This window comes from Macadamia integrifolia, chromosome 13, assembly GCF_013358625.1.
Source record: "Macadamia integrifolia cultivar HAES 741 chromosome 13, SCU_Mint_v3, whole genome shotgun sequence".
Classification (NCBI taxonomy): domain Eukaryota; kingdom Viridiplantae; phylum Streptophyta; class Magnoliopsida; order Proteales; family Proteaceae; genus Macadamia; species Macadamia integrifolia.
Window position 1 is genome coordinate 21,560,271 of NC_056569.1, and position 16,630 is coordinate 21,576,900.

General features: G+C 37.2%; 1 protein-coding gene across 1 annotated transcript; it reads right to left on the bottom strand.

The window, feature by feature from the left end:
• Window positions 1-273: 273 nt before the first annotated feature.
• Window positions 274-9,500, bottom strand: LOC122059512 (auxin response factor 1-like). Its single transcript, XM_042622323.1, has 15 exons — window positions 9,043-9,500; window positions 7,970-8,597; window positions 7,097-7,212; window positions 6,512-6,607; window positions 6,362-6,418; window positions 5,879-6,031; window positions 5,705-5,789; window positions 5,526-5,616; window positions 5,270-5,434; window positions 4,439-4,558; window positions 4,271-4,346; window positions 3,606-3,771; window positions 3,003-3,517; window positions 1,963-2,153; window positions 274-766 (listed from the first exon to the last, which is right to left on the bottom strand). The coding sequence occupies exons 2-15, from the start codon at window positions 8,013-8,015 to the stop codon at window positions 619-621; spliced, it is 2,025 nt and encodes a 674-aa protein (XP_042478257.1). The 5' UTR covers window positions 8,016-8,597; window positions 9,043-9,500; the 3' UTR covers window positions 274-618.
• Between the last annotated feature and the right edge of the window lie 7,130 nt (window positions 9,501-16,630).

Below are 16,630 nucleotides of genomic sequence, written 5' to 3' on the forward strand. Positions count from 1 at the left end.
ATTTATTATTTTAATTAATTCCATGGCTGAAGTCCAAGAGAAAAATGAGTCTATCCCACCCCAGACAAGAGGACAAAACCATCACATGAAAGAAAGAAATGTTAACCTGTTAATGTTCCCTCAGAAGCTTCCATTGACCCTTGTGTTGACATGGGCCACACTCCTAGTTAAAGCACTATTGCCCAAAATCCAATTAGGATCGATCGATCTTCCAATCCCATCCCAACAGAAAATTAAAAATATAAAAAATATAAAAAAAAAAAACCACAACCATAAAAAAATGTAAAATATATTTGAGAAGGAAACGAAAAAAAGAGAAAACACCTTAAGGAAAGTGGAAACAGCGTGTGTAGATACAACAGGCAGAACCCAACCCATCCAAACCCGGAACCCACCAATTCCATAACATGCATAGACACCCAATAAAGGCCAATCTTCACATGCCATTACTACAAAGCGTCCCCAAAAGAAAAGGAACAGAAAGGACAGACAGCTCCTCTCCCTCTCCCCAGTCCCCAACTCCCCATCTCCTTTTTTTTTCCCCTCCCCGAAATACACCACTTTCTGCTTGCGTGACAATTGAGTAGCACTTCAGGAATCCGGCCCAACAATGGATGATCAATCCTCTGTACCGTTAACTACCACTTCAGAGTCTGGTTTGCCCAGTTTGGCCTCTCCACTGACTGAAAGCTTAGTCTTCGGTGACAATTTCTTAACTTCATCTGCCATGTAAATGAAGATCTTCCTCACCATGCTACAGAACTCGCTGCAAAAGCAGACGGAAATGGAATATTATAGAACCATTCATCAAGTTAACATCATAGAACAAACGACGAGATTCATTTAAAACATAAGTCTAGACTATGAATCAGAACTCAAGAAATGGAGAGCCGTGGCACCAAGGCAACGAAAATCATAAAACAGATACTCCTATCAGTCGATCAATGATGCATGGGCCAGCCCCAAAAATCAAACAAATTATTTTCGATCAGTCAAATTGTTCTCAACAGAAGCATTCATGCACCGGATCAACTACACATTTAGATGGGTAGTCAAACAGAAAGTTTGATCAACCCTCAATATCATGTTCCTCAGCTCACCATGTTGTCAGCAGGTAAATTTTTTTCTTCTTTTTTTTTTTTTTTTTTGGGGGTGGGGTTTTGTGGGGGGCTGAAATTAAAGCTCCTTTCTGGTTCAGAGTGACATCTTTTTTTTTTTTTTGGAGAGAACCATAGAGCCAACCATTATGCTATGCTGCTCCAAGTAATGGGTGAGTTCAATCCACGCAGAATAACTCAATTTAGGGGAGCCCAATACGTTGGTATATTTCTTCTGCCATTCCCCTCTTATCTGGGGAGCACAATGCAATTTTAGTCATAAGCAATCACATCTTTCCTCATACTCCAACAGAAGTTATTTCCAGCCTTCCTCTTGTCCTTTTAACACCAACTCATATCAAATCTTTTCCTTGCTCAGAGAACCTAGAGAATAGTTACTAGGATAACACATTGAAGGGACTTTTTCAGAAGAAAATTAGCCTTGCAGGTCACAAAATGAGGTCAAAAATTGTCTTTTGCCACAAAGACTGATCGGACTCTTAGAACCATCTAAACTAAAACTTCCTACCACCCACCCTTTTCTTGACATGGTCAGAGCTTGAATTTTGGTCAAAGAAGAACGCTAACTGAACATGTTGTATAAACTTCAGAATTAGGAACCCAAGGCTCTATGAATTCAAATGAAGTGGTCTGTAACCACATACTTGTTTCCTCACCGATTTGATGGCAAACTTCCTATAGTAAAACGGGGACAACAGATTTATCCTTGTAAGGGTTGCCCCATCCAAGTGTTACCTAGATGAGAGAGAAGGTTTAATGGAAGTGAAGAAGAAATTGATCTAAAAAGGGAAGGAGAAAAAACAGAAAGCAATATATCAGTCAGAAAGGGTCAGGCGAACTTAACTGCCATGGATCATCCCCAACCATCATCATGTCATCCTCATCATCTGTGTAGATAACCTGCCATTTCCTTGTGGGTCCAGATAGTTCTCCTTCAATGTTAAACATTTCCTCAAGTTTCGACAGCAGGTCTTCATAGCAGTCGAATAATGTCAAGTCAACAGCCCTCCCAACAGCCATTCCTTGCATGTGAACCTGAAGAAGAATCATATCATTTTTGTTTTGTACCTGATGGATGCACTAGGAAAACAAAAGCAAAAGCTAAATTTAAATAGGGATTCCTATCTTACACCTACATGGTGCAGGTATGTGAGCCTGTGAATGAGGACATGTACAAACTATTTATGTGGATCCATGGATTCATGCAAAATTCAAAAAAGAACCGTACAAAAGTGTAAAACACCACTGCGAAAAAGGACATTCCCTTCATTTTTTCTTAAAACAAATAACAGAAAGGGGGGCCAGATTTGGTGGCTTATGGAACATTTATTGTGCTAATTAGATATTCATTTCTGTTGCTGCAAATACTGAGTTTTTGTATTATTACAGCAATTGTCTAGTCAAAGTGCAACCTGCAGCTCTTCACCCAATAGAAAAATTCTTATACCAACCAAAAAAACAGAAGCACCAGTTTTGTTGCGTTATGACTTTCTTGTATATGTTAAATGCCATTACTCACGGGAAATACCAACATGTACAAGATTTTTTTTTGTGGTCAACCTAGCAAGCTTTCAAGAGTGGGCTTCCAACACAACCCACTTAGGGAAGCCTACCAGTGAATCCCAAATATCTGCCATTCGGCAGATCAGGTGAATCAAAATTGTGGACATATAAGTCCCAGGATCCCTGCTCACATGTCATGTTTCAACACTAAAAGAATAGACCACATGGAAAAATGAAGATTTAAAATCCATCAAAAAGCTAATACTTTGTCTTGTCACTGGCTCATTGTTATGCCTTCCAATTCATAGCCCCGTCACAACCAAAATTTTCTTTGAGAATAGAATACTGTTGAATTGGAAAATGGGTGCATGGTTAACATACCTTCGTACAACTCCGAGTTTGCCTGCTCTGCATTTCTTGTGGAGTTCTCAAGCATGATTTCTCAGGCTCACTGCTCACTGCAGGTATATCAGAACGATCGATATTTGATGGTTGAGATTGCCGATCAGAGTCTACATCCAGGGAAGGAGCTGGTTGATCCTCTGCCACTCCACCATACAAAGTTACCACTGGTGAAGTCTCCTCTAAAGTGGAGTTGCCAACTAACTGGATCCCAAACAGCCGGTAACCACTACCACTTTCTGGTCGCCTTTCTCCGGAATCCCTATTAGGAATTGCAGTTAAAGAATCACTTGGAGTTTCTGCACGGCTAGGCCAGTACATCGGATTGCTGGAAACTGCAGCCTGAGAATTATTTCCACTGAATCCAAGAGAGTCTGCCTTTGTAACTGAGGAAAAGAGCGAGCTAGTATTGGGTGACGGATACAGGTCACGCCCATTTTGTAACCCAGAATATGAGAAAGTTGAGGAAGGCTCAACATTGGGTTTCCACGTACCTGATTGGACAAAGATTGTTTTCTTATTAGGATCCAAATGAAAAGGAAAGAAAGCAATGACACAGTACCAGGGACAAAAAATCCACACCAAATACTGGAATGTCTGGAGTTTGTGAAGGTAAAACCGGAGGCCGTGCACGTTTGTTCCTATGCACTGGTTGAGAGTTTGAAGAAGCAGCTGCCACTAGTGGCTCCAATTCCCATGGTGAAACTCTATCTGGCCGTGGAATTGATGATGGTTCATCCCATTGAACCTAGACATCAATATGATCACACAGTTCCAAGACAAATAAATTATCTCAAATAAGAACCTAAAAGAAGGGGAAAAAAAAGAGGAAAGGATGTCGAGAAAACAATGATTTCAGAATATAGCCTTAGAATTCAATTCACCACCCCAACATAAACAGGCATGTTGAGGTGACCTATACCAAAGCCTTGGAGTGTTTGGACAAAATTTCAAATTAGCCCTACGCCCCCATTTCCCAAGACCTTAATTGCTTGGACTTTCATGAGCAATATCTCTGGAGGTCAACTCTCCACTGGGGGCTTAAAGCCACCCCTTAAAAACTGAAAAAAAAATGAGAACATCCCAAATCACAGGTTAGGTGAATTCTTTCTTCATGCTACAGCAAAAGGGGATCTTAAAGGCTCATAGAAGGCTATTTATAACAATATTAGCCCTACAGCAAAAGACTTGGAAGTCTTCGTGTCTTCGATTTAATATTACCAAGTAAAATATCCAGCAGACTGTACCTTCAACGATCGCCACTCAGAATCTGCCCACCGTGAAGATGCAGCCTCTCCAACACCAACAATAGTACCACTGAACCTATACAATTATAAAAGCAACCCAGCTTGTCAATAGATATCTTCCAGAACTTCCTAGGCATATCAAAATAATTAGCCAATTGCACAATATACCTTCTTTCAGGAGCTTCCTCACCCTCAAATCTCATTTTAAACCTCATCCCAACAGATAACTTGTGGTTCCGTGCTTCAAGGCACTTGTTAATACTAATAATAAACTCAGAGCGACTAGTCCTGAAGTGAAATAAGGCAGAATTAGCAAATACTTATTTTTTGCCAATTAACAACAGCAACTAGAAACTAGGAAGATTACAGAAATCGTTGGAAACTCAATAGGACCGAATACAACTTGATGGCAGTTGCTAGTCTCACAATCCCCAAACTATCAATATTCACAGATCCTTTATTTTATTTTTATTTTTTTGCAAGTCATAGACTAAGAAATTTGTTCTTTTAATTAGGATGTCATCAAGAAAACCTTGGAGAAATCAAGAAGTTAGAACAGCCAACTAATTGAAAATTTTGCCCCTTAACTCGCATATTATAAACAGAAAATCTCACGAAAGGCCCAGACTACTTCACAAAAACTCAGTGATAAGAAAAATTGAACTTCCTCCTGAGAAATTGAAGGCTTGTCATCAAGATATTTCCAGTTATTTCACGACACAAGACATTCAAGAGCCAACTAAAGTTCCTCAAAATCAGGGACTTTCTTACTGACTCATGAGCATGAGACTCAAAATCAGTACTTAAATCCAACTTCTCAATGAGTAGAAGGTTCTGAACATCAACGAGGGAAGAAATGGAGGATAACGGAAAGAAATGGACAAAAGAAATACAACAACTAAGCCTTTCCTCAACAAAAGAAATAAAATCATAATAACAATAAAGTCATGCGACTTTGATGAATACGGGAAAAGAGATTAACGAGAAGAGCTATCAAACCTTGGCTTATAGAAAACAGAGAAGAGGGTTCCAGTTGCTATGGCATGAGATGCGGTAGCAAGCACCCCCAGATGCATGCTGTGACTGGAAATTACAGATGATGGCATATTATTCAGCTGCCTCATGAGTCTCCTTACTCCAACACGCAGCTCTCCATTTTCACCTCTATTAAATGTTAAAATGCAGCAGTTATGTCAAATAAAGATAAACAAACTAAAGGCACACAATCAAATACTTGACACATGACGCAACTTACCTAAGGAATATAAAAGCATCGCCAGCTACCAGTCTCTTGGAACTGACAAAGACACTCCATCCAGTTGTAAGTAAGTGACGCCGAGGTTTCCCTGAAAGTAATTTCCTTTATACATCATAACCAGATCAAATTCTTACCAAATCTTCGCGGCAGAAGTTCCTCAGTCAAAAGAAACTAACCTCGGAAAATGTGACGAAAATGCCATTCATTTCCATGCAGATCTGTTGCAACCAATTCTTGCCAAGGTGGATGCTGGGACATATCCTGAACAGTGAAGAATACAAGGCAGGTAAGATTGGAATGACAACATACTGAACAATCCAAAATAAGGCTAATTTTAATTGAAAACTCACCAACGGTGGCAGGCAATCATCAGCATGCCTTCTAAGGACAGAGAATCCCCCATGGGTGCTTGTGTCAGAAGCAGTAAGTGTCTTGCAAAATGAATGAACGGAATATGTTGGAGGTTCTGGAAGTGGCGGATCAGGACTGGTAACCTCACTTTGCTAGCCTCAATGTAAGAGGAGAATAACGAAAGGGAAAACATAAAAAGGAACACCATCAATTACAGTTAGATCCTAAACAAATGCATTGATAGGTATGTGTTCAAACCGGAATTTCTGCCATCTAAGATATTTGGGCCATGCTGACCCATATAGACATAGATATGGGTGTCAATGCACCAGGAGACAGGTAACATTTCTTTTCTTAAAAATAAAAAAAAAAATAAAAAAATAAAAGAGGATAGGAGTGCCTTGTAAGTCATCTGAAAATCAAGCTGTGTAATAATGACTTGATCTGTGCATAAACTTGAAGGGGATAGTAGGAAAACTCACATCTAGTTCAGGGAGGAGAGTGATCTGTGCATAAACTTCATCAGTTTCTGGTTCAGCCTACACTTCCAAAGAAAGAGTCTGAGTGAAGTGAAAAAGGAAACCAAACCCTCATTCTTGTGGGAATCAAGAAAATTATCTGGAAATGCTCACCCTGAGCTGCACATGAACAACTTTGCAGAGAATTTTTGAGGGAAGGTTGAATGATGGCATCAGCTGGTCTGGGCGTTGATGTGTTGATGCCTCAAGCTATCAGATAATACAGAAACAAACAAAATGGATGAGAACAATGTACAGTCAGTTCTTCCCTCCCTATGCAAGACTAGCATAATATGTTTAAAATTTTCAACCAAACTGAGACATTGTTAAATAATACACAAGTAAAACCTGGAAAGCAGGGGGGTGGGGAGTTCAATTGAATATTCAGTTTACAGATAATGCATGGACCAAAAAAAATTTTTTTGAGACTAAGATGACATACAAATGAAGCTTTCCTCTGGACATTAAGATGAAATGAGAAGGGTTTTTGCATTCAAGAATTATGACATATTAGCCACAACTTAAGTCCAACCAGATTGCCTTCACGTTTCATTAAGGAGGCTGCGCTTAAAATCATATTGACCAATCGAGTTTAATAAAGAGAGGTAATGGTTGCCGAATGAAATTCCAAAGTACTTCTTTCCTTTTCTTATTTTTTATTGTTCTTTTAAACACTAGAGAGAATGAATTTCAATCCACCTGTTCCATATGACCCTGGGGGAAATAATAAACCCGTTCCCCTTCGCGAGGTACAGTGACCAAAGGACCAGCACAGGCATGCCAGAGTTCCTTGTACAAAACATCACCAAAGGCCCCTATAATAACACACAACCAAAAGATAAATTAGACAGAGAGTAGAAAGAGGCACAAAACACAGAAATCATGTTTGGGTACCGTACGCTTCATACAAGTACATGGCCTTATGTTTTTAAGATTGTGGATTTTCCAATGAATATGCAACCTCAAGCAGGAAAAAAAAAAGAGAGAGAGAAGCAAATTCTAACACCTACATGAACAAAGCACAGCTGGAGATAATGCCACTAGTGGCAAGGACTAATTTCCACATCAAAGGATCATCAGAGGAATGTATGGCCAAAAGTAATAACATTACCAAATGGCAATGTTGAACAGTTACTTAACATGTAACATGTCAGGCATGGGGTCATGAAATTAACCCATTTTGACTCTCCTGATCAGTGGGCTCCTGAGCCACCAACATGGATAACCATCTCCCTCTAAGTAAATAAATAAACCATTTAGTTACCTACATTGCTAAGAACCAGAGTACTAAAGGATGAAAATCGAGCTTAAAGAAAAATCATGAAACAAACTTAAATAAAGAAGAAGAAAAATAATTTCCCCTCCCTCATGGTCACAAGTAATCACTGATAAACCCTTCTGAAGGTATTAAAGCAATTTCGCTTCTCGCATGACCAGAAACTAAAGTTAGTGCTGTAACTGATTCATATATCCAACAGAATTTTAACTTTTAAGCTACCGGACTTCTCATTTTACAAGCAGAGAGACCTTCTGCGAATAAAAAATATTTTTGAGGAAAATTAAAGGCTGAACCTGAGTTGGGTCCTCCAGGGGAAGGATTTGATGAAGCCATTGCCATGATACTCGAAGATAAGATCCTCACAAGCAGTCGATCTACAAGAGTCTCTCAGAAAACAGACACGAAATAGGTGATTCAGCTCAATCCAACAGTACAGAAAGGTCTCCGAACCAAATCGCCAGATCAATCTCTCCAACTACCCCATTCCTGTATTGGGAGAGAATTTTTCACACATACATACCACATGGAGAAACTTGTGTCGAAGGGAATATGACCGCGAGCTTTTAATCTTCTCACCAACCATACAGGTACGGTACTCAGAAGCCCCACATCTCCCCAGGTATTTTACCCTTCAACCCTGGGACTTCTATAATTTTTTGGTAGAACTGGGGCTTCTATAATCAACCCGTTATAAAGCGTAAAGTTCGATATTATTGCAGTCTCAAAATAATAATGGGAGGAGGACTGTGTAACTCAGGTGCGGCTCATTAAACAGTAAGACTCCCAAAGAAATCCTTTAAACGCCAGCATTAAATGCACAAAGCTGTAAGATCTTTAACGCTGATCAAGTAAAAATGAACCGATGCTTCAAGAACCAGATCTACCCCTTCTAATCCTTTAGCTTGAGCAACGGTTAAGCTTCTGCCAGAAAAAGGGGAGAGGGGGAATCAGAACTTAAAAAGGGGGGGAAATGAAATCCGATCATATGCAGACAGAAGCTTTTCAGACTCCAAATGTTCTTAAATCGCGACAAATTACAAGATTATTAATCGAAAACCGACAAATAGACAGACACAGAAACAAGAAATGCAAGAAGCTATGCAATAACCATTATTCTCTCAAACTTGGAATGAATCAAAGAAGTAACACGCTTGAGCCCAGCAGGTATTTCACCAAAGAAAGCACAATTAACACGATGCCAAATAGTAAGGACAGGTGGATCGAGACGAGACGAAGAGAACCAAAACAAGGAAGATAGATACAGGAAAGTCATCAACCAAGACTCCAAGTCCACCGTCCCCTCAAAGTCGCAGCGAAAATGAAAGGAAGGAGATTCAAAGATACTATTGAAGCCATAATTTCATACCTATTTTAAGTTTACACGTAGAGGAACCGCAAGTCCACAGGAAAAATCCCAGAATCTGCTAGAATATGCTCAAGACTCATCGTTTCTTCTCAACAAAGCTCAAAAATCCTCCAGTTCTATCCAAACCAAGCTCGATCGACACGGCGTTCCGAAATTGTCGAATCTAGAGCTAAAACCAAGCTCGATCGCCTCAAAAATCTGAATTTAAGCTACGAAGAACTTACTTTGTGTTCCTCAGATAATCGAATCGATCCAAGAAGATCAAAGGTCATCGATGTTTAAGCGATTAAGGAATTTTTGCAGCAAACGCGCTTGTCTGCTGTCGCAGCTAATGCTGCCTCTTTTTCAGTTCAGCTTTCCACGCAAATCAAGGTTCGTTTACCTCTCTCCAGTCTCTCTCCTCTCTTTTTTTTCTTGTCTAGGTTTTCTCTCTCGTGATCTTAAGCTCGACCAAGGGGTGCGTACTGCGCATCCCTGTCTCTCTCTCTGTCTCTCTTTGTCTCTCTCTCTCTCTCTCTCTGTGAGAAACAAAAACACCGATCCAAAGCGTGCCCAGTGCCCTGAAACCCCTACAAGCTCGCTCCCTCCCCACGCGCAAAAAGATATTCACCTCCTCTTCACATTTCACCCTTGCTTTTTCACCTAATCACCACATTGCCACTATTGCTTCCTCTACTGTCCTTTCTCGTCAACCAGACTGGTTGTTTTCCACGTGGCGTTGCTTATTTGGCCTATTACTCCGGTGGGGTCAGCCTCCGGCTCAGGTCCGAGTCTACTCGGGTGGGGTTCAGGTGTATGTATCTCTGACTTCATTCACGTTGGCACACATCAGTCTGGACCCACCTTTCGGACAACAGTAATGATTGAAGTCCCCCCTCCAGTCAAGTCCATCCACGTGTACAACCAGAACTGGTGGAAGACTGACGAGATTCTATGCCTGTGTCAGGACTCTGTTTCATATCCGAATTACCAAAAATACCCCCGATTCACTTGAGCAAATCTGGAAACTTCTATGGATAATGGAATAATAGATAATAATTTTAGGTAAGTTAAGAGGACATTATTGGTTCAATGATCTTGTTTGGGAACTTTCAACGAAACCTTCAAAAAGAGAATATATGATGTCATGCATTGTAATAGGTAAGGCTATTATGGTAATTTCGTTCTTAGTTGACCCAAAAGTAAGTTTAACCAGTAACCATCGTTTGTTCCGTTATGACGTCTGCAGCAGATTAATGGATGCAAACATTGTGAAATAGACGGCGATCGTTAGTTCAAGGGTGGGGGCGCATAAGAATCTTTCTAAATGGGGTTTTATTGACTGTCGGGGTTGGGGCAGGCAGAGGGGCTCGCCAGAAATATTCCGGCAGAAAAAAAATAATACTAGAAATGGGTAGCGTCTTTGGTTTCTTCCACTATCTCCTTTTATTACACACTACCACTGTAATTTTTTTTTATTTATTTACAACTAAGCTTTTTAATTTTTACTAAATTATAACTTGGGATGTTCGTTTGTATTGCTTATTTATTATGTGTTATTTCTTATTTAATTTAATGGAAAATTAATGTGGGGCCCACAGGATAAGGTTTTTCTAGAGGCAGATGGATGGCTTTTGTCCCCAGTCCTGGAGGAAAAGGGTCAGAGTGGGGGTGTAATAAGGACATAAGGTTAGGCAGCTTTCTTTCTTACCACTGTATTTCGTACACCCTCTTCACATGTGATCTGAAAAAAACCAATTTAAAAAGGATTCCGTAGAATGTGAATGGACACTAGACAGGACAGAGGACGTCTTCAACCAATCAGAGCGCTACACATTGCTCATAGTCGTTATTGAAAATTTGTTTTTAATAAATATTATAATTAATTAATAATTGATGGATATTATATATTTTAAAGAGCTATCATTGTCTTGCATATTTTTTACACTATAAAACATATTAGGGGAGAGGAGATGAATGACTGACTAATCTAGAGGTCCTGCATTGATGTGGGGTAATGAGAATGCGTGCAAGACATCAATATAGATGAAAATTTTATTTTGTGGGACATTTCTATATCTAGCAGGTGAAAGGCAAAATTCTTTTTCCTTATAAATATATATATATATAATAAAAATATATTTTGTCAAAGTATTATTCTAACTAAAATGGTAGGATTATAATAATTTTTTTATTATATTTTGGTTGCAACAATATTTTTTGCTTAAAAAACTCTATTTGCTTCTTTGTTATAAGGTGGGAAAAGGGTTGTTTTTATAAAAAAAAAAAAATTGCTAAAACATGGCATTGAAATTTAAAAGAAAAAAATATACTAAGAACAAATTTCCACGAAAACAAACTAGCTAGGGTTTCTTAAATTATTATAAAATAAGACTATTGACTATTAATGAAAACTGGACTATCATTGGAGGTGCTAGAGGATTATCTCTAGTTGTTTTTTTTTTTTTTTTTTTTTTTTTTTTTTTATTATTATTATTATCTTGCCCATTTGTTTCTCAAGGAATGTGGGATGGGAAAGTATTGAAAATAAATATCTCTTTTTTTTTTTTTTAGAAAGTAAATTTCACCTATAATTGGGTGGGACAGTAAAAAAAATAAAGTAGACGGATTTACTATTTTCCCACCCCTTCTACACTTGATTGACCTGTATTTGAGAGAGAAAGAGGATACATTGCTTCATCAATTTTATTTTTTATTTTTTTCTCTTTTTGGGAGTGGGTTTGAACTTTGAACCCTTCTTCATCAAATTGATTGAAGATATGTAAACACACAAAGATAGCAATTAAAAAAAAAATACGAGTTCTCAATTAAACAAAAAATAACACTCATACGACCATTGCAATGTGGATCATGGTTTAAGTAATAGCTATCGGAATGGTTAAATTGGCTTATACCATATTAGTGTAATGGTTTAGTCAAAAGGCTCGTTTAAAAAAAATATATATGTTTAAGAAAAGTGGAGGCAAAATAATTCGATGCTAGTCGAGCCTTATCGATATCTATGGAAGTTGATATTGATACCAATACTGATTACTTAAACGATGATATGGATATTGCGATTAAGAAGATTCCAATGAAAAATAGAGAGAAAAATAATAAAAAGAGATTTTTTTTTTTTTTTGGGTAAAGAGGGCATATTTATTATTATGAGAAGCAAACAGAACATTGATGAATTCCTTAAAGAAAAAAAAGAAAAAAAAAATAAAGGATAAAAATAAAGAATGAAGATTCTCATCAAACATGATTGAAACCACATAAACAAAATTTTTTTGTTCCAATACTAGGGATATACTTTGGGCCCATTTGATTTTGTTTCCATAAACAATTTTTTTCGTTTTTCTGTGCTCAACAATGAAAAAACACCCAAAAAACCGTTTGATTTTTCTATTTCGTTTCGCTTATTTTTTTTAACAGAAATATAATTTTATGCCTATTTCTGTGTATGGAAACAGAAATGGAGAAATAAGTTAGACTTGTTTTTCTGTTTCTAGAAACAAGTGGAAGTGACAAAAATTGTGAAAAACCCAATACTTCACTCGACCTACCCAAACCCCAATCCATTGTTGAAACTTTTTGTTATCTAGATGCGGTGATTCCAATCTGGTTGTGCGAAACTCACAGTTTCAGAATGCCTTCATCCTTTTGAATCTCATCTCCATGAAGCATACCTACAACTCCAACATCATGTCTTCAATCGTGAGTTGCATTCCTACAACATTGTGCCTTCACTCATGTATTGAACTCGAGTATACTATTGAAAACGTTTTGAGAAACAGAAAAATCAAACACCATTTTTGGGAATTTAAAAAATTGTTTCTTAGCACAGAAACGGAAAAAACCGTTTTTTGTTGTTTCTAGACATAGAAACAAGATAAACAAAATTAAACGATCCCTTTGGCTCCCCAACCAACCACTCCACATTGATAAAATGTATTTTGGTTGGCATATCATATCGAGAAAATAAATAATTAAGTTCACGTCTAGTTGAGCTATTAGTATTGGTGCTCAACTCATTCAAATGCTGTCCAATCTTTCATCTCACCAAAAGATTCATATAATTTAATAAATGGTTTGCTATTTTCTATACTACCATTCCCACTTATAATATATAATTGAAATTCTCAATCATATTGATAAATGACGTCGTTTAATCTTACGTAAATATATATATATATATATATATTATCTCCATCGCCTAATCCTAACACACGGAATCAATCAACATATCAATCTTATCACTTAAAAATTAGAGCTCACAATGAAGTTTTCTACCATAATACATTAAATAAAAAACAAAAAAATAAGAGAGAGAGAGAGAGAGAGAGAGGAAATTTGCAGAGCAAAAGGGAGCTCACACTCATTGAAATATACAAATGAGTTGCATACTTATTTTTCGTGACTTTTTTCCTATAACCCAAAAAAAAGAAGTGAAATTTCAATGGTAGTAAATTATTTAGGATTTTCTTAACTTCAAAAAAGATTAGCCTATCAAGTAATCAAACATGTATTCATATGAAAATATATATATATATATATATATATATCAAAGCACTTTCTCTTTGATTAAGCCCGCTATACGATTTCAAATGTTTACGAGTATAGGTGTATGGTTCATTTTTCAAACCATGATTTAGGGTTGAGATCTTCAAGGCTTAGGTACCAAAAACCCACTAAATGTTGAGGTTGAGAAGATGAGATGACAAATAAACCTTAAATAAATAGTTGATCCAAATAGATGTTTAAGATCATGAATGGGAGAATAAGACTATGTTTGATATGATTTTTTTTTTTTTTTTAAATGCATTCCAAGAATACACATCGAACATAGCAAAGATTCCTAATTGACTACAAAAATATGACAACAAGAGTATATAATATCAATGACTCTTTTCACCCAAAAAAAAAGACTCTAAATATCATTTACGAATTTCAATACAATGTAAAGAGCAAGGGAGGATTCTTTGAGTAGCTGACATAGAACAGTGCGTCAATGAGAAGCAATAAGACAAAATCATACATAGGAGTGCAACAATGTCATTTCATGTGAGGATGAAAGAGATTGACACAAAGGTGCCAGTGCGCCTTGTCCTGACAACTCGTAAAACCTTTTCTTGAGAGTAATTATTATAGTGGGAGAGGGCAGTGTGGCCCTTATATCAACGTAGGAGCCAATGGGAGCGCTTGAGGAAGCATAATAAAAATAAGGTTTCCAATTTTCATTTGGGGCAGGATTGATCATTTTCACCCCCTCTGTTTCTAGGCATAGGGACCACGCTACTTTTGAGGCTTTTTTCTTTTAATTATAATATAAAGGAAAATACCAGCCTACTACTAAGAAACACTTCATTGCATGGGAAAAAGGGAAATTAACCCCTTTTTTTTGGGTAATTAACCACCTAGACACAAATTAAGTTAATTAATTTGTAATTCAATATGTGTACTTAATTATGATATGTCAAATCCTTCTAGAAGAAGTCATGGGGATGCTGAGACAATTCCCATTTTAAGTCTCAAAGGTTTTTTTTTTTTTTTTTTTTTTTTTCTTTTTTTTGGGGTGGGGGGGGAGTGGGGAGTGGGGAGGTGGGAGGTGGGAGGTGGATTAAAATAGATTCAATTGGACATACTTTTGTTATAGTTTTATGTGCAGCCATGCTTGAGACCAATCCAGCCAGTTTATAAAGGTGTGATCTTTGAAATAAATGCTACATGAAACTCATGGATCCCATTCTTTAGTAATACCATTTAAGTTATGTAGGGAAACTTGTATCAGATTATTGAGAGAGCAAACCTCAGTGTCGCCTTCTTGATAAGAGAACTTTTAATCTATCACCTGTATGAAATATTCTTGATACCTGAAACAAAGATTGTTAGAACAATTGGTGGGCTGAGTCGTGTCACTTTACACTGTCCTTAAGACCGTAGATGCCCTCTATGGTACAACCGAAAATATTGCAAATCGACCTCCAAGATAAAACAGCCTGATGGATCCCCCAATAATCGTGCACTCGACTACTGGACCCCTTCGAATGCTATAGGGCTGTGCTCAAACTAAAAGCAAAACACTCACAAAATGGACATATAAATCCAACAAAAACTCAATAAATGAGAAAGTTTGTCAACACACACTTGAATTCCTCAAGTGACTTGTTCGTGTTTTACAAATGCTAAAGTTCCCTCTATTTATAAGACAAATGAGATGAGGAGTAAAAGAAAGAAATCAAAAGAGCTTTAAAAATAAGGAATAAATGAAACTTCAAGAGAAGAAATTAAGATCTCTTAAAACTAAATAAATACAACTCTCTTTAGGGACTACAAAAGAGAAGGCTACGTAATATCTTGTAGCAACTGAATATATTAAAAAGCCATATAAAAAAGACTTAAAGAGTTATGAAACTCCCCTTTAATTAAAACTAGTTTTAAAGTTATTTTGAATCTTAATTTGTTTTTTAAACTTGTATTAAAAACCAACAATTCCCCCATAAGATTCAAAATACTGATAAAAATATAAATACAAAAAAAATATAGTCTGACCACATTAGAATGGCAGGACACATCGTTGTAGATGTCTTTCAGAGTTGAATCTACACTAGATCTGATAAGCCACGCTACAGAGTACGGGTGAAGTCAGACTTCTTGAACCTTTCCTTATTGGTGTAACCGACTAACTTACCATCCATATCCTACCATCTGACGTCATAGTCACTCTTTTATATTTTGTGGATAATTTTAACCTTTGTCCCCATCTTAAAATCATGAATGTTTAGAGAATCTGCCCGTAAAATTCTCATCGGAGGTGGCCTCACCCTCTACATCCACTTTGGTCAGCCCACAGTATGCATCACAGTTAACATACCCCCATCTGACATGAACCTTGACCGATTAAGAATTTTATAAACTCATCCTCCTTGTCATTATGGTGAGTACTATCTTCCACATCTAATCCGGAATAGGAATATAACAGTACTAATAAAGTCATCTAGTGATTTCGTTTTTATCCTTTGAACCTAATCCCAGGGGTCTCCTATCACATAGATTAGGTGTCCATCACTTTAACTTATGACATGGGCCTCAAGCATATTCCTTTAGATGTCTCATGAATAACTTTGATGGATTGAGGCTTTGTAAGCATGTTTGCTACATTCCTTTCTGACTTTACAAAGTCGATAGCAATGGTACCATTATTTATATATTTCCTTACCAAGTTGTGTCTAAGGCATATATGTCTTTTCTTACCATTATACACTTTGCTTTTAGCCTTTTGTAATGGCTATCTGACTGTCACAATGTAGATATAAAGAAGGCACAGGCTTAGGCTATAATGGTATATTTGCTACTAGATTCCTTAGCCATTCAGTTTCAGATCCAACCTTTTTCAAAGCTATAAATTCAGCTTTCATGGTGGAACTTGTACCACAAGTTTGTTTAACCGATTTCCATGAAATTGCTCTGCCACCTAAAGTGATCACATAACCACTACTAGCCAATGTTTCATTTGAATCAGATATCCAGTTAGCATCACAATATCCTTCAAGCACAATAGAGTTACCACAAAAATGTAAACCATAATTCATAGCACCCTTTAAATAAT